The sequence below is a fragment of the Apis cerana genome, linkage group LG16, assembly GCF_029169275.1.
Source record: "Apis cerana isolate GH-2021 linkage group LG16, AcerK_1.0, whole genome shotgun sequence".
In the NCBI taxonomy this organism is placed as follows: Eukaryota; Metazoa; Arthropoda; class Insecta; order Hymenoptera; family Apidae; genus Apis; species Apis cerana.
The window spans coordinates 4,582,543-4,604,771 of record NC_083867.1 but is presented as its reverse complement, the minus strand read 5'-3'; the positions used below and the strand labels follow the sequence as shown (position 1 = coordinate 4,604,771).

At 27.2% G+C, this 22,229-nt stretch overlaps 6 protein-coding genes and 1 non-coding gene across 11 annotated transcripts; 2 read left to right on the top strand and 5 right to left on the bottom strand.

Moving 5' to 3' along the window:
• Nucleotides 1-5,865: 5,865 nt before the first annotated feature.
• LOC108000512 (rootletin) lies at nucleotides 5,866-12,097 on the bottom strand. Its single transcript, XM_017060887.3, has 14 exons — nucleotides 11,918-12,097; nucleotides 11,575-11,645; nucleotides 11,356-11,494; nucleotides 11,087-11,264; nucleotides 10,920-11,021; nucleotides 10,561-10,827; nucleotides 8,256-10,493; nucleotides 8,070-8,184; nucleotides 7,749-7,953; nucleotides 7,458-7,644; nucleotides 7,234-7,389; nucleotides 7,024-7,176; nucleotides 6,826-6,918; nucleotides 5,866-6,758 (listed from the first exon to the last, which is right to left on the bottom strand). The coding sequence occupies exons 1-14, from the start codon at nucleotides 11,960-11,962 to the stop codon at nucleotides 6,547-6,549; spliced, it is 4,161 nt and encodes a 1,386-aa protein (XP_016916376.1). The 5' UTR covers nucleotides 11,963-12,097; the 3' UTR covers nucleotides 5,866-6,546.
• Nucleotides 12,098-12,354: 257 nt separating this feature from the next.
• On the top strand, nucleotides 12,355-14,315 carry LOC108000464 (protein AAR2 homolog). The gene is made up of 5 exons (XM_017060813.3): nucleotides 12,355-12,963; nucleotides 13,041-13,156; nucleotides 13,254-13,407; nucleotides 13,491-13,763; nucleotides 13,830-14,315. The coding sequence occupies exons 1-5, from the start codon at nucleotides 12,776-12,778 to the stop codon at nucleotides 14,236-14,238; spliced, it is 1,140 nt and encodes a 379-aa protein (XP_016916302.2). The 5' UTR covers nucleotides 12,355-12,775; the 3' UTR covers nucleotides 14,239-14,315.
• Nucleotides 14,316-14,376: 61 nt separating this feature from the next.
• On the bottom strand, nucleotides 14,377-16,015 carry LOC108000468 (apidaecins type 22). 5 transcript variants are annotated; one of them, XM_062086591.1, is made up of 9 exons: nucleotides 15,905-16,015; nucleotides 15,671-15,766; nucleotides 15,424-15,507; nucleotides 15,274-15,357; nucleotides 15,124-15,207; nucleotides 14,974-15,057; nucleotides 14,827-14,910; nucleotides 14,669-14,752; nucleotides 14,377-14,523 (listed from the first exon to the last, which is right to left on the bottom strand). In XM_062086591.1, the coding sequence occupies exons 2-9, from the start codon at nucleotides 15,758-15,760 to the stop codon at nucleotides 14,515-14,517; spliced, it is 603 nt and encodes a 200-aa protein (XP_061942575.1). In that variant the 5' UTR covers nucleotides 15,761-15,766; nucleotides 15,905-16,015; the 3' UTR covers nucleotides 14,377-14,514. The 5 variants fall into 5 exon arrangements, with proteins under 5 accessions (XP_061942575.1, XP_061942573.1, XP_061942577.1 ...); XM_062086589.1 differs by having other exon boundaries at nucleotides 14,377-14,752; XM_062086593.1 differs by lacking the exon at nucleotides 14,669-14,752.
• A 976-nt stretch (nucleotides 16,016-16,991) lies between these two features.
• Nucleotides 16,992-17,064, bottom strand: Trnav-aac (transfer RNA valine (anticodon AAC)). The gene has a single exon. It is a non-coding gene; the product is annotated as a tRNA-Val (tRNA).
• A 148-nt stretch (nucleotides 17,065-17,212) lies between these two features.
• Nucleotides 17,213-19,105, bottom strand: LOC108000465 (tropomyosin). The gene is made up of 5 exons (XM_017060814.3): nucleotides 18,966-19,105; nucleotides 18,334-18,654; nucleotides 18,036-18,233; nucleotides 17,643-17,954; nucleotides 17,213-17,512 (listed from the first exon to the last, which is right to left on the bottom strand). The coding sequence occupies exons 2-5, from the start codon at nucleotides 18,646-18,648 to the stop codon at nucleotides 17,285-17,287; spliced, it is 1,053 nt and encodes a 350-aa protein (XP_016916303.1). The 5' UTR covers nucleotides 18,649-18,654; nucleotides 18,966-19,105; the 3' UTR covers nucleotides 17,213-17,284.
• A 1,086-nt stretch (nucleotides 19,106-20,191) lies between these two features.
• On the top strand, nucleotides 20,192-21,236 carry LOC108000466 (mitochondrial import inner membrane translocase subunit Tim17-A). Its single transcript, XM_017060816.3, has one exon. The coding sequence runs from the start codon at nucleotides 20,192-20,194 to the stop codon at nucleotides 20,672-20,674; it is 483 nt and encodes a 160-aa protein (XP_016916305.1). The 3' UTR covers nucleotides 20,675-21,236.
• LOC108000467 (uncharacterized) lies at nucleotides 20,906-21,598 on the bottom strand. Its single transcript, XM_017060817.3, has 2 exons — nucleotides 21,310-21,598; nucleotides 20,906-21,231 (listed from the first exon to the last, which is right to left on the bottom strand). Exons 1-2 carry the CDS (start codon nucleotides 21,448-21,450, stop codon nucleotides 21,049-21,051), a joined length of 324 nt encoding a protein of 107 aa, XP_016916306.1. The 5' UTR covers nucleotides 21,451-21,598; the 3' UTR covers nucleotides 20,906-21,048.
• Between the last annotated feature and the right edge of the window lie 631 nt (nucleotides 21,599-22,229).

The following is a 22,229-nucleotide window of genomic DNA, read 5'->3' as shown; positions in this document are numbered from 1 at the left end:
GTAGAAAAGAAGGGAAGCTTAAAAATAAAGCCTCTAACTACTGAATAGGTGACTCTCTTAATAGAAAGGGGAAAAAAGAAAGAGGTGCGAAGAGGGAGAGAGTAAAGAAACATTTAGCGCGAAGAAGTAGTAAGAAGGAGAGAAGAGGTATAAGATAATTTGTTCCTATCGGAGATACGAGATATATAATAGTTTAGAACAGACAATAATAACCGGAGAATAATTACGTAACGTTATATATTAGCATCGGTTTAAGATAATAACGTATCAGTTAAGTTTCGAACGAAATAATCCATTTTGCTAAGTAGATACGTTGCCACGTTCGTAGAAACATTCTTCTTTTCTTTTTTTCTTTTCTTTTTCCTCGATCTTTTCGACCGAGGAAACGCGCGGAAATAAGCTTTCCTCTCTGGCGCTGGGGGGAGAGGGGAAGAGGGGAGAGGAGGGAAGAGAGTTTTTCACTTTTTCTTTTTACTTTTTTTTTTCTCTCTCTCTCTCTTCATTTTCCTCTTCTTTTTTCCCCTCCCACACCCTATTTTCTGTTTCGTCCGATTTCGTTCGTTTCTTTTTTACAATGTAACCCCTCGTATTTCGTATACCGACCACGCCGAGATCGATCCGAGTTCCCAATTCAACACACGAGCATACACACAAGTTTCTCACAAAGTTAAATCTTTTCCATCGAAACATATAGGATAGAACGAGTCACTTATATCACTTATATCAATTTAACATAATGAAAATTACGTTGAGCGTATATTCCTTCGTCCAAGACGAGAGGAGATTAAAAAGGTGAAAAATCGTGACCTTTGTAATCGTTCGTTTTTCGTTCGATGAAACGATATATGTGTATATATATATATATATATGTGTATATATCGAGCAAATCGAGCAAAAAAAAAAAAATCGAAAATGTTCTTCTCACTGTAAAATGTTCGTTTAAACGTAATTATTTATTTGAAAATCTATATATATATATATACATACATGTATTATTTTCGTCCGCACAATTGTGTAACTTAATTTAAATTGGCGTGTGAAAGAGATGGAAAAGGGACTCGAGAGTGGTGTCTCTGCGCGGTGGCGTGTTTAGTAGCAAGCTAAGCCTCGGTGTAGCGTTCGGTTAGAAAGAAAGGTCGATCGAGGATCGATCGAATAATTGCACGAGTCGCGGTGGCGTGGATGGTATGGTGGATCTTTGTATTTTTCGATCGATTGAACGAGAAACAAAAAAATCACGAGAGCGTCGATGCCACGTGAAACGTATCTCTGTTTCTTGCCTCTCCTCTTGTAAATAGTAAATTATCCTGAATGATATATATATATATATATATATGTGTATGTGTATATGTATATGTATATGTATATATGTATAAAGGCCAGCTGACTCGTCCCCCGTGTCAAATTTATTTAGAACGAGCGATTGGACCATTGTAGCGGACAAACTACAATTATGACGACGCTAACCGGATTTCCAATTCCTCCATGGTGACCATTGACGAATAAATATTTCATCGGGAGACGAGTCTGACAGAGATTCATCGTTGTGGCGCGTGTGCTCTCCTCTTCGAGAAGAATATTACGTACGAACGATATTATTACGAAGAAACTTCGAAGGTATCTCGAGAGGTATCGAGGAATCGAAAATGCCATCCGTAACGCCATCTCGAGAGATTCTTGGGGAAGCAACGGATATATCGATTGGGATAATCGATATTCGATGCCGAGTTGTACATTTGTAGATACTGTGCCGTGGTGGAGTGAACAAGCTTCCAAACGCTTTGAAGATAACGGAAAAGGTGAAATCGTTGTCCAATGTACTTCTTCTTCTTTTTTTTTTTTTCTTCTTCTTCTTCGTGTGTGAAACGTGAGAGTAAAACGTGTGCCGCGCTAGATTCATGACCCGACAAAGCCTCCCGGTTTCTTTCGTCTCCCGTGTTTCTCTCTTTCGTTCCCGATCGAGGTTTTTCTATATCGAGGAAGGCAATCGAACGAACGGAGGAAACGAGAAAAGCTACGAAGAGAATATATAATCGATAATTGCGATATTACGTAGAATTTAGGAAAAAGTAAAAAATAAAAAAAAAAGGCAGAATCCGAGACGGGAAACGCGTGAAGCTAAGTGGCCTAAAGTGTATTTTATTTTATTTTTATTTTTATTATTATTATTATTATTATTATTATTATTATTGATTATTATTATTATTATTATTTTGTCACGGTTTACGAGGCCGTCCTCGTAATTCGTACGGTGTAATTTATTATAAATAGTCCTAATTAACGTGAAGAAATCGTAGCGTGAAAAAAGAAAAAAGGAAAAAAACTCTTAATTTAATTATCCCCCCAATCTTACTTCTCTCGTAACTTTGTACTTGGTTCCTAATTTATTCTTACATTAATTATTACTATTACTATTATTATTATTATTACTACTACTACTACTATTACTATTACTACTACTACTACTACTACTACTGCTACTATTATTATTATTCTATGTCCCCCTTTAATTATTTGTCACGGTTATTATTATCATTAACTTACTAATTTACGATTCATTAAGTTACGATCATTTAATTATTCTCCTTTTATTATTATCATCGGATCACGGATTAATCAGTTTATTCCTTAATCGCTGTTCGCGTTATTATTTGGTTAACACGGTTATCTTTTAAGGACACGCACTTATTATTATTTATAAAAAAAAAAAAAGAACGAACGAACGAACGAACGAACAAAAGAGGAAGAAAAAAGAAAAGAGAGAACGATATAGTATATATAAATATATATATATATATATATTATATTTAAAAAAAAAAAAAGAAAAAAACGAAGAAAAGCACGCAATTTCCGACGCGAAATTTTACTTGTGAAAAATCGCGCGAGACTCGACGAAGAAGGTTCCTGCGTTGTTCTTCAATTTAGAAGAAGTCGTTATTTTTTTTTTCTGTCTCTCTTTACAATTCGCCTTTATCAATCAACAGAGACAAATATCCCGTGCAATTTAATTCCGCGCGAAACATGTTATAATTCGAGAATAAAATTCGAGTAATTGCTTTTCAACGATCGTTAACTGTTCCTCTTTAATCAATTGCGATTTTGATCGTATCGAGACGACAACACGAGCTATTACTCGAACCTGCCTCCAATTGGCCGATTGTCGAACAATGGGAGGGAATCTTCTTAAAATGTTACGATCGTCGAGGAAATGTTCATAGGTAGATTACGAGTGTTTCAGCTTCTTATTAAAAACTTAATCACTCCGTCACGTCCGAGTGGATTGCTCCGCGACACCGATCGTCTTCGTATTATTTTTTTTTCTTTTATTATTATTATTATTATTATTATTATTATTAAATCTATCTTAATTTAAATGCAACCGATCGATCGAGGTTTTTTTTTTTTTGATTTTTTGATTTTTCGATCTTGTCGATAGAGATTAAAAAATGAAGACGAAGAAAAGGAAAAAAGGAATCGGTCGCAGTCGAGAGCGATGACTCGGGCTTGGTTACTTTATTAGCGACCGTTTAAGCGTAGACAGTGGTGGCATTTTAGTACATCAGACAGCGCCGTGGCCGTGTATCGCGAAGATCAAGACGAAGAGTGGGAAAAATGGGGGAAGGGTGGGGAGGGGCAGGGGGAGGGGGAGGGGGGAAGGAAGGAAAAAAGCAGACGCGAGAAGGATACGTTGTATTCGGTCGAGGAGGGGGAAAAAAAAGAAAACAAAAGAGAAAGAGAAAGAGAGAAAGAGAAAGAAAAACAGCTGAAAGACTCGGAAGAAATTTCCATTTCCGTTTCGGGTGAGCAACGGTCCCGAGGTCTCGTCCTAGAAGAGAGATCCTCCCGGGAGTTAGTTTGAGATTTTCATTGGCCGGGTCGAATCGGAATCGATCTCGAGGAACACTGGAATCGCGAAATTCGCAGTGGAGAGGACGATTATTCCGATCGACAATTTGGCTGTCTCTCCGCTTCTTGGCCGCTGTAACCCGTTTTCAACAATTCTTACCTTTGTTTTTTTTTCTCTCTTGTTTACGCTTGTCTCGCTTTTCTTCTTAATTTTCTGTTTTTCCTTTCTTTTTTTCTTTCCGTTTTTTTTTTTTCCCTAATTTCTCTTCTTTTTGTTTTAATTTCCGGACGGAAATCTTCGCGCTCCGAGGACAGCGCGAAAGATCTCCAAGTGAAATTCGATTTCATTATTAATTCCTTTTTTTTTTTTTTTTTTTTTCGTGAATTGCGTGCGCTTTTTTATATGACGGCGGATGGTAGGTACCCCGTCCGACATACCAAATCCGTACTTTCTGTCGCGATATAATGCTGTTCGTTGTAAATGTACCAAAGACAATGTCGATTAACTGACAAAATAAAGGTAGTTTATTTATAAAGATGAATAGGAGGAAAGAGAATAGAGAGATAGAGATAGGAGAGGGGAAGGGAGAAAGGGAGAAAAATTGGCAGGAGATAAGGTGTGGCCCGTACGCGGAAACGCGTGTGCGTGTGTCCTCTTTATAAAAAAGAAGGGGGAAAAAAATTTCGAACGGTGAGAATGATGAACGAAATGATAAAGGGGATTAATACATGAGAGTTATCTATCCAAAGGAAAAAAAAATTAAAAATAAAAAAAATAAAAATGTTGCTAAAGTGTCATTTAGCTAGAAAGATTGATCACTGGATCCGCAATGTTGCATCGAAACATTGTTATTATTTTTGTAAAGAAACCATGTACATGTATTATCTTAGCGTGTTCTGCGTATGGAAGCTTACGATATGTTGATTATTACTATTATTATTATTATTATTATTATTATTGCTATTATTATTTCTATTATTATTATTATTATTATTATTTCTATTATTATTATTGCTATTATTATCTATTTTTATTATTATCTATTATTATTATGATTATTATTATATTGAAAGAGGAATAAAAACTTGTAATCTTGTTTCCCGAAATGGTTAAATAGTATAAATTAAGCGAAATCATAATGTTCATGTTACATCATCCTTTTTGAATACTTTCCCGCCATTCTTGATCGATATCCCATAGGTTGCGCCACTGTTCTCCGCGTTCCTTTCCCTTACGATTAGATGACAATACGTGAGGAAAATAAGTATCTAAATATAGTTTTATAAAACTTTAAAACACTTATTATATATTAAAAGATAAATAAAAAAGAATTGAAAGAAAAAAAAGAGATATTAAAATATAACATAGTTGAAAGTTTCATCGAAAAAAATGTAATATATACTTAAAAATTATTTTTGAAATTTAACTGCATATTACTTCCGGTACCGTAGATTCGATCGTTACGAATTAGTAATTTGTGCACGTCAAAAAGTATATTTAAATTCGTGTTTAAATTAATGTATTAATGATAAATTATTCAAAAAATTGATTAATCTTAAGTGATACTATGCAATTTTCGAATTTAAAAAGTCGTGGAAAGTAAGTAGTTTAATTTTGATCGCATTCTTCCAATGCAATATATATTTAAATGATAAAAATTAGCTATCATCCTATGTTAAAATAACAAAAAATCATATTTGAATTCAAAATTCATTTAGAATTGACAAAATGAATCTTTTAAAAAGTTTAAAATTTCATTAAAGAAATAATTGCATATAAGAAATCTATAAGCTGTATAAATTATTACTTAGTATACATAAATAAATTCTAAATTGATGTTTGACAGTCTACTATTTTATAAATATCCAAATTAAATATTTAATATTTTATTTTATTTTTTATTTAATCTTTCTTTGTTTAAAAAATACGATATTATATTAATGTTATATAAATGAAATTTATTCTATTTAAAATTTTTATTTAAAGAATATAAGGAAATTATTATTCAAAACATAAAACATAGAAAATCAATCTTTTATTTTACGATATAACAAAACGATCTTTTCTTTTTGTTTCTAATTTTTTTTTTTTTTTTTGAGAAGTCAAAATAAAAACATTTACACAGAAGCTTAAATATAAATGAAACGTTTCACAAGTGATATTGCGGAAGCTTGCATATTTCGCGTATGAAATTGCTTCTTTGGTTTATCAAAATTATGTTATTAATTTGAGCCTAATGCTCCTCTATTTGACGTTTGTGATATATACATACATAATACAATAATATTTTAAAAAAAATTACGCATATAGTATACTGTACACTTTAGAGAATAAAAAAGAAGGAACTACGCATTAAAATTAGAGTCAATTTGTTACGATAAAATTTAAATTAAATAAATAGAAATAACAAGAAAAAGATTGTTTTCGCATTATTTTTAAATTAATGTAAAAAAAAAAAAATTAGAAAAAAAATAAGAGAAAATTAATGATTATTGCCACGATTAATATTAAGTTTTGATTAACGAACAAAAATCCAAAGATATTCAAAATTAACATAATATAAATATTAAAGGAAAATTTTTAACATATTGAAAAATAACAAAAAAACAAAATTTTAATTAATAAAAGCTATCTTACAATGAATATCACACGATTTCCATTATTCATTAAAAAATTATGCTTTAAATTTTTCTCATTTTCTAAGAATTCACTAATAATTTGTTTTTTTTTAAATAAGACTTCCAGAAATCTATATCGCGCATATTAAATAATCCTTTGATCTGTTCTATCGTTCGATCATGCAATGGTGCAAATGAATTCCATTTTAACGTATTCTGCGTCACTTCTTCAAATTTATGTCTCACCAAGCTTAATAATGCCGATACAACTCCTTCTTTTTGTTCATCCGATCCTAATTAAATAAGTAACAATTTAATATTATATTTTAAATATAAATAAAATAGGTAATAAAAACATACCTTCACCAGAATTAATTAAATCACACAACTGTTCTACAATTTCACCAACTGAATTATCTTTATCTTCTATTGGAAATACACGCATGAGATTACCTGTAATTACAAATTTTATAATATTAATTTAAAAATTATAATTTAAATATTGAATTATAATTAATTAAATTAATGAAATTGTTAAATTTGATATAGAATACTTACCTAGTAAACAAAATGCTCGATACGCACTAGGAAATTTATTATTAATTATCATTGATAACAATGCACCTTTGATAATATATTTGTACGTCCATGCAGTTCCTTCTCTTTTTGCAAGGAGTATAATTGCGGTTTCTATTTCACCATAACATTTTTCTACAAATCAAATAGTTATTTAAATAACAAATTAAAAATATTGTAATTGTTACTCACTTTGAAATGCCGTTAGAAGTTCTTTGAGTAGATCTTGAGATAACGTCATTTGATATTTATAAAATACTGATACCAAGTTTTTTAAGGCATTGAGTTTAGGAAAATCTTTACCTTGTTGTATCAAGATTAGATGTGCTATACATTTTGGTAATAATTCTAATAACAGATTAGAAAATATCGTATAAAAAATTTAATTCTAAAATTATTTAGAAAGTTATACGCACCAGTATTTATGTCATTATTCTGTCGAAATACTTCTGGCCAACAAGTAAATACCGTGTATAAAATAATTATCGCATTAAGTCCCAAACAATATAAAGCATCACAACAAAATATTCTTATTTTTTCTCGATCTTTTTTAATTCGCGCTAAAATTGTATACATTCTAGCGAGAGATTCTACAGCATATCTCTAAATATGAAATTAATTATATAAATTAAAAATAATTATATAAAATTAATTAATTATATTCTCTAATTTTATATAATTTTAAAATAATAGAGAAAAAGTTAAACCTCTATTGATTGATTAAGTCTGAAAAGTTTATACTCTATTCCAGCCTGAACGAATGAAAATGCCATGCATTTTGACTTTTCTAAATCAACTAATAATGCTGATATCCTTTGTTGTGATTTTGTCATTAATGGTGCAGGTGGTGTATGATTTTTATCTAAACTTATATTACATTCTTGTTCTATACTTAGGAAATCTATAATTCCTCTGAAATCACATTTTATATATATATGTTATATATATATATATATATATATATATATATATATATGTTATATATTGATAATTATTCATGTTAAAAATTAATTGTTAATATAACTAACTTTGCTATAATACGATCGCTACAAGTAGATTTCAATTTTTCAATTACGTCCCAATGTATGGAATTATGCCAATCACTATCTATAAGCCTTTGCAACTGTTTCCTCACGAATTTATCTAAAATAAATAAAACATATTTTCGATGATTTTATATTTTTTTAATGATCAATTGATGGAAATAATTTTACCTGTTATTAAAAAAACATGTACAAGTTTTTTATAATCATTTTTACTCTTTTTATTTTTACATTTATTTTCATCAATATATTCTTTCAAATGTGTAAGTGGACCATGTATTTTCACTTTATGTTCTATACTAAAATCTTCTTCCTTTTCAAAGACATTACTAGATATTTCTTTAGTTTTTAAATTTTCATTTACATAATTTATTTCTAAAATTTCAGTGGAAGACTTATTATTAGAATTTAATAATTCTTTTTCATTTATATTATCCATTTTGTTGATTTCTTTTATATTTAAAGAATTATTTTCATATTTATGTTCATTATATTTACTTGATTCAGTCTTTATCTCATTCGGTTCAATTGTTTCTTTCAAATTATAATCAATATTATTGAATACAATATCAGATTGATCACAATTATTCATATTTGTTTTGAATGAATTCTTATCATCTATATTATCTAATGAATTTTTAATGTCAGAAATTACTATTGTAGGAGCAAGTATAGAATTATCTTCTGTATTTTGTGTATTTTTAGAATGTATACTTGAAATTATTATTTGAGATTGTTCTATCTTATTACTATCAATTTCCTGTAATTTATTGTTATCTTCCTTTACCTTGTTTGAATTAGTACTGTTTGTTTTATCTTTTATTAATTGTTTTTTAAACTGTAAAGTATCATTTAGTTTTTCATGTTCAATTTTAGGTATGTGTGCAATACGAGATTTCTTTTTAGGTATGTAATCATCTTCTTTAATTATCTCGATATTAGAATCTTTTTTTTGGGATATATTAGAATTTTCATAATTATCCAAATCTCGATGTTCTGACGTCAACAATTGACATGGATTCATGACTTTATTGCGCTTTTTTAAATTTCTTAATTTTTTCAACAATTTTTGACGATTACTGATTTTTTTTATTTCACGAAAATTATTTATTTTTCTTTTCCTCGCTAATTGTGTATCAGAATTATTTATTTCAATTTGAGCCACAAATTCTTCACATTGCGATGTTTTTGATATATTTGTATGTTCAATTTTTTGGGTATTTTCTTCGAATTGTGACGAGATATCTAAAGTATTAGTTTTTTCAATTGGTTCGATAAATTTTACTATATGGGATACTGTTTTTATTGAAGATTCATTTGTAAGTTTAATATCTCTAATAGAATCTGATGCATTTTCTATGGAAGATTTCATTTCTGTCAGATTTTTCTGTTCTATTAATTCCGAATATATTTCAGTATCCGCTTCAAGTTGTATTAATTTACTAGATTCAATAGAATCCGATAATATTCCTGAATCAGTTTCACCTCCTACTGATTTGCTACATTCAACTGTATTTTGTACAGTTTCTATTTCAACTTCATTTATATCTGTATTATTAGAATTCGATAATGAACTAGAACTTTCTATATGTGATATACTTTCACATTCCGAATTAATATTTGTTTTATTGTTAATAGAATCGTTAAATTCACCAAAGTCTGCATCAGATTCGCTATTTGATTTTTCTGAATCTTTAGTTCTATTTAACGAGTTGTCCGATTTATTAAAAAGTGAAGAATATCGATATTTACATTTTTTAGATTTTTTCCGAACGGGACTTTGTTCAATTTTTTTTCCAATTGATTCAACTTTCCAAGAATTGGTAGATGTACTTTGCAATCTTTTACGTTTTAATTGAGATAATTTATATTTTTTCAATGTCTTGTGCATATCAATGTTTTTTCTTTTCTTTTCAGAAAATTCAATCATTTTCTTCCATAATTCAATGAAATTAAATTGCATGGAATTATTTATATCATACATGGACAAAGTATTTGGATAATGGTTATGGCAACAATTATTACTCTGATCAGATTTTTTTTTATTCAATTTTCTTTTTACTTTCTTTTCTAATGTATCAATCCTTTTTTGTAATGAGGAAATAATCGCCAAAGAAGATTCTGTTGTCATAATATTTGCACAAGGAGTATTATTATTAGTTGTATTTGAATTTGTTAATGATAAAGAATTAATTGATTTCGATTCAATATAACGAGTACTTTGATTCATTAAATTCGATGTCGGAGAAAAAGTATTACAATAATCTGTGTGATTTAATGAAACTGCATGAGGAGGTAATAGATTTGTAGAATTAAAATTTATATGACTATTCTGATTTTGTGAATGTGAAGAAGAAGTATCTGACAATATTGGTAAATTTTCTGTTTTACATTGTTCATTATTTATATCTAAAAGTATATAAATATAAAAATATTATAAATCCATCATTACATATTAAATAATTTAATATCTTACCTATTTCTATAGGAGATATAGATCTTTTTGGTGGAGATGAGATTTTTTCAATCAATTTTGGGCATGAATTACTCATAATTTTACATATTTTCTCAAGGGGAGGCGGTTCTAATAGAATTTCGCAATTGCTACAAAATACAGGATATAAATCACTTTTGACATTATAAAATTCATCGGTTAATACAGATTTTTCAGTGACTTCTGGTTTTTGTATTATTGTATCTTTAGTCAATGTTGTATTGATTCCAATATCTTTTAATTTTGTTTCTATAACAAGAAATCAGATTATATCATAAAAATATTATTAATATTATCATTTATCATATTAATTATTAAATTTATAATTTTATTTAACTTACTATTTTCACATTCTGTAGATAATTTCTTTTCTATTTTCTTCATTTTCATATCGTATGATTTTTTAACAGTTTTTAATTCCTGTTCCAATTCTTTGATTCTTACTACAAAAAAAAAAATAAATTTTTTTTTTTTCTAAAAAAATATTTAATTTTGTATTATAACATACCTTGAAGTGAAGATTTTTCTAAGTCATATTGCATTATTTTGTCATTCTGATTTTCTTCTATATCTTTTATTTTACAGATTAATTGTTGTATATATTGTTGATCAGCTGATGTTTTTATATTATGATCATTTACTTGTGTACTTAAAGTTTCAATGTTTTTCTTATACTCTGTATTTTGCTGTAAATTAAATATTAATAATTCTAAGTAATGACAACATTATTCAGAAAAAAAACATTTTATAAATATATATATATATCTTTCTACTTACAAGTTCTAATTTAATAATTTTTGCTAAACTAGAATTATAATTACATGTCACTTCTTTTGTTTGTTTATTTAATGTATCTACCTCTTGCTTTAATCTATCACATTCTTTTAACTTATCATTATATCTTTTAATTAATTCACTAAAAATAAATAAATTAATCAAGAAGATAGTTGAAATAAGTATTGTATATGAAAGAAAAATTTAAAATGAATAACTTACTGAGTTCCAGATATTCTTTTTTTTAACAATAAATATGATTGTGTTAATTTGTCTAAATCAGATATGCCTTCCTGCAATAGAATAAATATTTATGACTAAAACCTAAAAAATTTGGAAATAGAATAATAATAAATAAAAAATCTCTTTGAAAAATATTTAATTTATAGTTTAGAATTAATTTATAGTTAAAATATAAATATAAATTTTCAATTTATATTAAATTTTTTTTAAATAAAACATAATATTAAATTTATAGATGTATATATAACCTTAAATTAACCTAAATACTTAGTACTATTAAATGTTAATTTAAAGAAAAAACTTTTAAGAATAAAATACTCACTTTGGCAGTTTCATTTACTTTTAAATCTGGAAGATTATTATCCATATTAATTAAAATGACAATCAGTATTGTTTTAGATTTTTTTATATTTTTGAATGCCGATCAAAAACACGTTTATCCGGCACTCGCTTTAATGTTTACAGTAACGGTTAGAATCCCTAGATTCACTATAAAACTGATATTACAAATGAAGTATAGAATAGACCTAACTTTAAATAACATTTTTTTATCATGTTTTGAAATATTCATATAAAAAATTAAAATGTTTAATATATTTTTATAATTTAAGAATTTATATTATAGATAAAGAGAGAATATTGAACTATGATTAATTAAATTATTTTTGAAAATTTTAATTTTAATTTAAGTTCTTAAAAGTTAAATTCTGCGTAGAAATTTAGAATTCATAATTTTTTATTTTATATGATAATTAGTTTAATCTGCTCACCGTTAGATGACACCACAATATTCTTTCTGAAAAATTTTCTTTCTGAAAAAGTCAATTAAGTTATTAAAGAAAATATTTAGATTAGACATAATTAATCTCGATTTTTTAACTCAAAATTTTTAAAAATCTAAGCTTTAATTTAAATTTTTAAAATTTAAAAAATTGTGAAAATTATATTTTTCTAATGTTATTTTTATTAATTAATTTCATTTATTCACCATTAGATGGCTATAATATTTCTGTATCTGTGTTTTATACAATTTTGTGAAACTGTTGTAATTATCAAATGAAAAAAATATTAAATCATTATTTTAGATATATACTCATATAAAGTTTATATATGTAAAAAAACAGATTCGGTTTATAGTTTTAATAATCATAAATCGAATTTTATAATTTAATAACCAATCATGGGAAGTGAAGGAATAGAAATGGATCAAACTTTGGCACAAAGACTTTTTTTTGAAGGTGCTACGTTAGTTACATTAAATGTACCTAGTGGCACAGAATTTGGAATAGATTTAAAATCGTGGAACACAGCAGATAAATTTAAAGGTATTAAAATGATTCCACCAGGCTTTCATTATATCCATTACAGGTAAGTTTGTTACAGTTTTTTGTTATTTTTCTTTTTCATAGTATTTATATGTCTTATTCATACATTTATTTTTAAAGTGCTATAGATGAATTTGGAGAAGCAAAACCAAAAGTTGGTTTTTTTCATACATTTAAGAAATCTGAATTTTTAGTTAAACATTGGGACACAACAGAAGAAGATTTGAGTTCAGAAAGTATGATGATAGTTCTTAATGTAATATAATCAGCATTAAAAAGCATGAAAAAAATAAGATTTTTTTTTACTAATAAAATTTTATTTTTTATTTAAAGTTGTAGAACAAGAGACAGTTGAAAGATTAAAGAAGAATATGAAAGATTTAGATAAATTTCTAGGATGTTATCCTTATGATATATGGAAGCAGTGGAAAGATTTAACAAATCATATTACTCCTTCTCTTGTAGAACGTTGCTCACCTATATGTGGGTATGTTAATTTTATAAGTTAATTGTAAATATTAATTATTAATATTATTATATTTATTTTTTTGTTAATAAATTTTATTTTAGCTTTGTAAGATCAGCTTTAGAATTAGAATATTGTTCTGATGCTACAAGGCCAAGAGGTGGAGAATCAAAACCAAAAAAAAGAAGGAGTGGAATTACTGTAGAAGAAAAAGAAGATGAACTTCTTCCTGATATGAAACCTAAACCTGGTACAGAACTTCGACTTTCTAAAATACCTAACAAACAATATCCAGATGGAGCATCACCAACTGAAATTACAAAATATTCTTTGGATTCAAGTTATGTATTGGATATTATTCTTAATGATTTAACACTGTAAGCAACTGGTTAAATATTTGATTAGATATTTATATTTTATCATATTTAATAATATTTTTCTAGTCCTATAGAGATAATTGGTGAAATACAATTGACATTTGTCTGCTTTCTTGTTGGACAAAGTCTTGATGCCTTTGAACATTGGAAAAAACTTGTCTCCCTCATTTGTGATGCTGATTGTGCAATTTCACAACGTCGCGCTATTTATGTTGAATTTATGAAGGCAATAGAGATTCAATTAATGCATGTACCTGAAGATATACTTTGTGATATTGTAGCTAATAATAATTTTATTTATCATAATTTACGTAAACTATTTGCGAATATTGAAATCAATTCTGAATTAGATGGACGTCTGAAATCTTACACAAAAAGATTTAGTGAACGATTATCAACAAAATTCTTATGGGATTTTTCTAATTTGCAAGAAGAAACTGATGATGATGCACCTGTCGTTGTTTTGTTAGAATAAGCTTGTATAATATAATAATTGTAATTTGTATAAAAACATTATTTGATATAAAAGTAATATATTTATTCTTGTATATACATATATTGATAATTTTTATATGCATATGAATAAGGATTGATAAATATAAAATTTTATAGATTTTATTATAATAAAATCAAATTTATTTTAAAATTAGCATTAAGTACAATATTTTACAATGAATTGATTAAAAATATTTTATTAAATTTGATATTTCATGTGAACTTCTTCACATGAAAGCTTCATATTCTTCATAAATTAGATTCGCTAAAAAATAAGATTAAATACATATAATATTCATAATTTTTAATAGGAAATCAAAATAAAATTTGATAAAAAATATTGTCATGTTATTGAATTTATATTTAATAATTTAAATGTAATGCAATGTAATTTATATTTAAATATTTACCGGATGAGGTGGTCTTGGTTGTGGAATATATACTGGTCGATTATTGCCGGGTTCAGCTTCCGGTTCTGCTTCACGGCGGAGACGCTATAAATAAAAATTACAAAATTTAATGTTAAAAATTATGATATTTATAACATAGTTTATATTTAAATATTTACTGGATGAGGTGGTCTTGGTTGTGGAATATATACTGGTCGATTATTGCCGGGTTCAGCTTCCGGTTCAGCTTCACGGCGTAGACGCTACAGATAAAAATTTAACGTTAAAAATCATATTTGTAACATAGTTTATATTTAAATATTTACCGGATGAGGGGGTCTTGGTTGTGGAATATATACTGGTCGATTATTGCCGGGTTCAGCTTCCGGTTCAGCTTCACGGCGTAGACGCTATAGATAAAAATTTAACGTTAAAAATCATGATATTTGTAACATAGTTTATATTTAAATATTTACCGGATGAGGGGGTCTTGGTTGTGGAATATATACTGGTCGATTATTGCCGGGTTCAGCTTCCGGTTCAGCTTCACGGCGTAGACGCTATAGATAAAAATTTAACGTTAAAAATCATGATATTTGTAACATAGTTTATATTTAAATATTTACCGGATGAGGGGGTCTTGGTTGTGGAATATATACTGGTCGATTATTGCCGGGTTCAGCTTCCGGTTCAGCTTCACGGCGTAGACGCTATAGATAAAAATTTAACGTTAAAAATCATGATATTTGTAACATAGTTTATATTTAAATATTTACCGGATGAGGGGGTCTTGGTTGTGGAATATATACTGGCCGATTATTGCCAGGTTCAGCTTCCGGTTCAGCTTCACGACGAATACGCTATATATTAAAATATTTAAATATTTAAATATTTGTTATATTTATGTTAGAATAAAAAGAATTTTTTATCTCGTAATTAAATTAAATCTGTTTGAATTATAATATATTCGATAATTATCAAATTATAAATAATTTTTTTTCAAACATATGTCTTTGATCTTACCGCAGGTTGAGGAGGCGGATCTGGGTTGACATTCCCAAATACCGCGACTATAAAGGTAATAACAAGAATTGCTAAGGCAAAATTCTTCATGATTATCTGGATAAAAACAAAAGAGAAGAAAATAAATAATGAAATCGTTTTTTAACAATTAATCGTACAGAATAAATGATTTTTATTTAAATCATAGCTTGTATATTTTTCAATGTGTTTCTTAAGAAAATAATTATTTCTTACCAATAGTTATTCAAGCCACACTAATTCTATGGATGAAGAGATACTGATACTGAACATAGCGATTTCTACGGTATTTATACATACTTTTTGATGTGTTAATCTTTATTTACATAGAAGTTCAAGGCTTGCCAATAATCATTTGGGAATCACCGTTTATCATAACATTTAATATTTTTTATGTTCTTTTTCTTCCTTATTTATCTTTCTGAGTTAGTCAGTATGTTAATAAATCATCTTCAAGTGTGATATTTTTTATTATTATTGTATTCCTTTGAGTTGTATTCTTTTTGAGTAATTTTTTATTGTTATAGAAATTAAACTGTCCATCAGGTTGATACTTAATCAAAAACTTTTTGTAGTATGTAGAATTGGCAAATTAATTTTAATCAAGTCTCTAATAAAATGTGTATTAAAAAATTAAAAATCAGCAGATATAAGTGTAAATTTTTTTGCTATATCAGCATATCGAATCATTAATAATTAATAAAAAAATTATTCATGAAAATAATTTTATAAATTTCTTTGTGAAAATATATATATCAAATCGATTGTGGTATTTTTCGCATATAATATATGTTCCGAGCTGTAAAAGAGTTAAAAATTGACAAATCAAATGACAAGTTATCTTCGTTTTTTACTCGATTAACAGGTTAATTTGTTTTGTAACATTTTTTTAAAAGTTAGTCGAATAGAAACTATTATAATCATTTTATAGATTAAAGTACATTTTTTAATTGAAATATATCAAACATGTATGTACTTATTGTTAGTTGTATCTTTGTGAGTATTGAAATTACCGCGAATTTGCGATAAAGATTTGCAAATATAAGATTTTTCTTCTTTCTAATATATGAATTCTTACATATATTTACTCAACAATTCAATTTACTTTTATGTAAACAATTTATAATTAATTCAATAATATATTAATTCATGTATTTCATGTATTATTGTTAAGTATTATATAAAATTAATTAGTATCTGAAAAAAGTTCTATAATTAAATATTTTTTATTTAATTAAATTTTTTACTAATTTATTTAATTATTATTATTTTATTTCTTTTATTTTTATAGATAAAAAATAAATGTTTCCGCCCAGGATCGAACTGAGGACCTTCCGCGTGTTAGGCGGATGTGATAACCACTACACCACGGAAACTGTTGGTAAGTGATAGTAACTTTATATATATTGTAGTAAAAATAATTTCATTGTAAGAAATAATTATTAAAACGTTAAATATTGATATTTAGAACTTCGTTCCTTTTTTAATAAAGAAAGTTGGTCAAAAGGAATAAGGACATGTAAATTATCTTTTATCTATTTTTATTATTAATTTTATACAAATTGTATTAATTATAAAACAATTTAAAACACATTTTTATTTAGAATCTGTTTGCACGTTAGCCTCAAGCGCCCGTTTCTCTTCCGATAACAATGAAACCTTTTCCTCGTATTTTTCTCGTAAATCTCGGAATAAACAAAGTTGCGTCTCGTATTCTTTCTTTAAATCCGCATTCAATTTCACCGCAGCATCCATTTTACTAATCATCGTATTGTATCGTTCTCTTTCCTCTGAAATTCGAGCCTCCATATCATCCACTTCCGCCTATATCATTGCACAAAAATTAAATTAATTTCTTTTTCTCCTTCTCCAAAGAATTTTAAACGTTCATACGATCAAATACAATTAGTTTAAAAATGATAGTCATTCCGTTCCTATATCTCATATCCATTACCTGCAAGTGTTTTACTTCCATGTTACGAATTTGCAACAGACTTCTAGTGAGAGATTCTACTTCTTTCAGTGAAGCCACTTGACTGTTCAACGCGCTAATCTGTTTCTCTTGATTAGCTACAGTACGGATACGATCCTCTAATTGCAACGAGGTCTGAATAAGTTTGCCTTTCAACTGGTCTACCATCCGACGAAGCATCACCTCGTTACCTTCACCCTTCATCAGGGTATCGTAGGACGATTGCAATTCGGTTAGCTTTTTCTCCGTGCTTTCCAATTGTTTTTGATAAGAATCTCGTTCGATAGAAACTTTCTGGAAAATTATAAATTTATTACAATTACTTATTCATTTAAAAGATTTAGACCAGCATCGATCGATCTTTTTTATTCATACCGAAACTTCGTCTTTCAATTTCAATATCGTGAGTTCATTTTCAGTCGTGCTCTGCTCATCCTCCAATTTAATCTGTTCGATCTCTGAAGTAAATAACGTTTTCTCTTCTATCTTCTGAGCATCGTCGTTTTCATTTTGTCTTGGCGAGAAAGCGAAGCAAGTGTCTCCTGCGCCTATGGACGTTTGTTGAATATTTGGCTGGAAAAAATTAAATTGAAAATAAAATTAATAATCGGGAAATAATAAAATTATTTCAAGTATTTTACTTTATTTTAATTCATATACATTTTTACTTTACCGATTGCTCATTTTGCTTCACGATTGTTACGTTATCTTTCGCTTCTTTTTCTGCAAGCGAGGTTTCATAAGCTACTTCTACATCTTCAACGACAGTCTGATTTATTTCTTTAATAGGCATTTCTGAAAGCTCACTCTTTGTGTTATACAACATCTTACACTCCGTATTTTGCATCGATGCATCTTGTTCTTCTGTTAACGAGACTGAATTTTCGATCTCAGTTTCGTTTTTTACATTATCTGTTATGGATGTTGCCGATTCAGATAGATAGGAGTGTTGATCGGTTACTGATTTGAGCGTCTTGTTGTCTGACATTTTTATCTGCAAGAAACGTCACTTTTATACATATGCACACGTAGCATGTAAAACAGAGGAAAAACGAATTCGTTTCTGATATATTTTCACTGTGTTCATTGTTATCTAAATTACTGGCCGAACAATTTTTTTTTATGCACAAAATAATATTATAAAAAATATATATATACATATTTCATTTTTATGGTTTGATTGTTTAGGGCGTGCGCGCGATCGGAATTTTTACGTATAAATTTTTTTATTTAAATTTAATTCTAGTATTTGAATTCGTAGTTATGAATCTTGAGGTACGTTAATAATATCAATTTTTTAATTACCAAAAGAGGTAAGATACAATGGATTAAGTCTTAAAATTGATGTTTTCTTTGAATAATGAAAGTTTCTATCACGCAAAAACGACTGGATATCCAGGACTATATAACAGAAAGTATGATTTATTTTTGGACATTGTCCGCTTGATTCTATTTTAAACTATCATTTAAACGTGTGCCAGTCTAGTATGCATAACAAACTATAAGCCGCATTATATTTAAATCGAGTACATAAAACTTGTTATTGATCATTATTCGTTCGAATTATATTATCGATTATGTGATTACTTATGACGAAATATATACGTATATATACGTATTAGAATCTGTTTGTACATAATTTTATTTCGAAATATATTATATATATTTTACGCAATGTGAATCGGAATTAAAACATCGTTTCTACAAATGAACTCAAGTATAATCATGAAAAGTGCAAAAATGAAATGATTTTATGAAATAATCATAAAAAACATTTGAATCATTTTTTAAAAAATTATTAATTGCATCGAATTGTAAAATATCTCTTTACTTTTGTGTAATTATAAAAAACTTTTATTTGTATGAAAATTCATTAACGTAGTTACATTCACCACAGTGTCGTGCTCGAGGCATTTTCTTCCTCGGTAGCAGAAATTTTGAAACGAATTTTATGGTAAATACGTAAAGAATTTTTATATTTGTAACGAGAATAAGATTTTTAAAGAACGTATACCAATATTTCAAATTGTTATACACATGTTATTTTAGTATCCACGAAAATTAATCACATAACCTCATTTATGCCATACATTATTTTGCTTATATTTCTTTTTATGCGTTATATAGGTACATGTAAATACATTATTTTTACGTAACATATTTATATGAACAAAATAAATGTGAATAGAGTGTTAAAGAAACATTACTATCAGAATAAAAATTATAATAAACTATGTAGTTGAAGGTTATTTTTAATAAGCATCTTTATTGCACTTTATATTGAATCAAAAAATTTAATATGCACGTAGATTAAATATTTACAGTCACTTTTTATTAATTGTTAAATATTTCTTTTTCTAATTATATTTTCGTAATATATATAATTTATTATATCATATCAATTATTTTATATATATAATAATATATATATATAAACAATAAAATAATAATAACTTTATTATTGTTATTAATAATTATTTTATGATTTTAAATATTAAGAAATATTTCTTTTATAGAGTATCAATTGAGGAATGGAAGAATACGCAAGAGAACCATGCCCATGGCGTATAATAGATGACTGTGGTGGTGCATTTACCATGGGTGCCATTGGGGGAGCAGTATTTCAAACTATTAAAGGTTTTCGTAATGCACCCAGTGGAATAAACAAAAGAGTTTTAGGAAGTCTTACAGCTATTAAGCAAAAGTCTCCTATTATTGCTGGAAACTTTGCACTATGGGGTGGTATGTTTTCCACTATAGACTGCACATTGGTTCATCTTAGAAAAAAAGAAGATCCATGGAATTCCATTATTAGTGGAGCAGCCACAGGTGGAATATTAGCAGCAAGAAATGGTTTACCAGCCATGGCTGGTAGTGCAATTATTGGAGGAGTATTATTGGCTTTAATAGAAGGTGTAGGAATATTTATTACTCGTCTCTCTGCAGAACAATTCAAGCCACCATCATTTACTGAAGATGCAAATCCTTTAAGACAACAAGGTCATCCATCGTAAAGCATATAAATATTTAGACATTTTAAATTACACACCACTAATTAAGTACAAATGTTTCATATTCTCTGAAACGATAGTAGTTGAAAGCTATCATTGCCAGTACATAAAATTTGTATAGACAATTCTTCAACTCCTTGATTTAAGAAATAATAATAGTTTGGTTTTTATTTAACGCTGTATTTGTACTTTTATTTAATTGTTAATAAGGTAAAATGTATTAAGACATAGAAATTTATTAATATGAAGTATATTTATAAAATTAATTAATATATTTTTCAGTTGTAAACAAATTTATCAAACTGACAAAATTATTAATAACAATATGTATAAAATGTATAGTTTTTAATATTTTTAAGTTACAAAAATTATTCGTTCTAAATATCATCTTCATCTTCAATTTCTTCTTCAAAATGTTTAAAGGCTGATGCTACAGACAAATCTAATGATTTGTTCGTAGAGTCTTGTTGAATATCATTTTCAGGTTCATATGAGGAGGAATTTTCTGTTGTGCCTTTTAATGATTTGTTCATTAAGCCCAATAAATGAAGTTGTTCCACCTAAATATTTTATATTATATATAAAATAGTTTTTATATTAAAACAAATGAAAAAAACAATTTTAAATATCATATTTACCTGTAATCTGTGTACTTGATCATCAATTTTTGTTAATATCTTTTGAAGAAGTTCTTTTTCCTGTTTTAACTCTCTTTGGAATGCCAATAATTCATTGGCACTTATTTTTATACTGTCTTCCAAATCGTCGGTTTCTTCCATTTTTTATTAATTATTCGATCATATTCACTTCCGAAAATTTATTTTACCTAACTTGAAGGTTATGGCACAAATAAAATATACGATAGATCAAACATGCAACTTTATATTCTATGTTCCGAAATATCGATTGTGTAAAGGAATGTTTGATATGCCCTCTATGATTTAGAGTGGTAGGTGTAGGAATTATATTTAATTCAATCACGAAATTTAGAAAAATTTTAAAAAGATTTTAAAAATAATTTCCTTGAAATTATTCTTTCGTAAATATTTCTATGCTTATTTATATTATGTATTGGATTATATTCACAAATTTTTTAATTATTATTAACTACTATCGAATAATATTGCAGTGTTACCAATCATTTTTAATATTTGAACATATTTAAAATTCAGTATATATATTTATAAAGTTGATCAGCCTAGATTTCAAATATGAAAAAAAGAAAGCATGCATTGAAAAATTAAATTTGAGTTTGTAAAATAGTGAATTGAATACATCATAAAAAAATAACATCATAATTAATTAAATCATTTTATTTTGGAGTGAATTTTATAAGTTTTCTTTTGTAATGTATTAATATTTTATTCTTTCTACAGAATTCTAAATAACGCTACAGAATAATCACAATTTATTATATCCAAGTTCATTTTAGGTACAGAATTTTTAATAATCACAATATAATCTATATAACTACGATAATATTAATTCATTAATTTTTAAATGGTCAAATTAAATTAAATAGAATCAATGCAAATCTTATATCTATTTTAAAATTCAT

Bases quoted from the DNA above. Each gene is read 5' to 3' on its own strand.
- LOC108000512 (XM_017060887.3), bottom strand. From the start codon at position 11,962: ATGGATAATAATCTTCCAGATTTAAAAGTAAATGAAACTGCCAAA. The intron at 10,494-10,560 runs GTAAGATATTAA...ATATACTTTTAG, and splicing joins TATATCTCCTATAGAAATAG to ATATAAATAATGAACAATGT. The intron at 7,645-7,748 runs GTTTAACTTTTT...TTTCATATTTAG, and splicing joins GACTTAATCAATCAATAGAG to AGATATGCTGTAGAATCTCT.
- LOC108000464 (XM_017060813.3), top strand. From the start codon at position 12,776: ATGGGAAGTGAAGGAATAGAAATGGATCAAACTTTGGCACAAAGACTT. The intron at 13,157-13,253 runs GTATGATGATAG...TTTTATTTAAAG, and splicing joins AGAAGATTTGAGTTCAGAAA to TTGTAGAACAAGAGACAGTT. The intron at 13,764-13,829 runs GTAAGCAACTGG...ATATTTTTCTAG, and splicing joins ATTCTTAATGATTTAACACT to TCCTATAGAGATAATTGGTG.
- LOC108000468 (XM_062086589.1), bottom strand. From the start codon at position 15,760: ATGAAGAATTTTGCCTTAGCAATTCTTGTTATTACCTTTATAGTCGCG. The intron at 15,508-15,670 runs GTAAGATCAAAG...TTTAATATATAG, and splicing joins ATCCGCCTCCTCAACCTGCG to CGTATTCGTCGTGAAGCTGA. The intron at 15,058-15,123 runs GTAAATATTTAA...TTTTATCTATAG, and splicing joins AACCAAGACCCCCTCATCCG to CGTCTACGCCGTGAAGCTGA.
- LOC108000465 (XM_017060814.3), bottom strand. From the start codon at position 18,648: ATGTCAGACAACAAGACGCTCAAATCAGTAACCGATCAACACTCCTAT. The intron at 18,234-18,333 runs GTAAAGTAAAAA...AATTTTTTCCAG, and splicing joins TGAAGCAAAATGAGCAATCG to CCAAATATTCAACAAACGTC. The intron at 17,513-17,642 runs GTAATGGATATG...GCAATGATATAG, and splicing joins TGGAAGTAAAACACTTGCAG to GCGGAAGTGGATGATATGGA.
- LOC108000466 (XM_017060816.3), top strand. From the start codon at position 20,192: ATGGAAGAATACGCAAGAGAACCATGCCCATGGCGTATAATAGATGAC.
- LOC108000467 (XM_017060817.3), bottom strand. From the start codon at position 21,450: ATGGAAGAAACCGACGATTTGGAAGACAGTATAAAAATAAGTGCCAAT. The intron at 21,232-21,309 runs GTAAATATGATA...TAAAATATTTAG, and splicing joins ATCAAGTACACAGATTACAG to GTGGAACAACTTCATTTATT.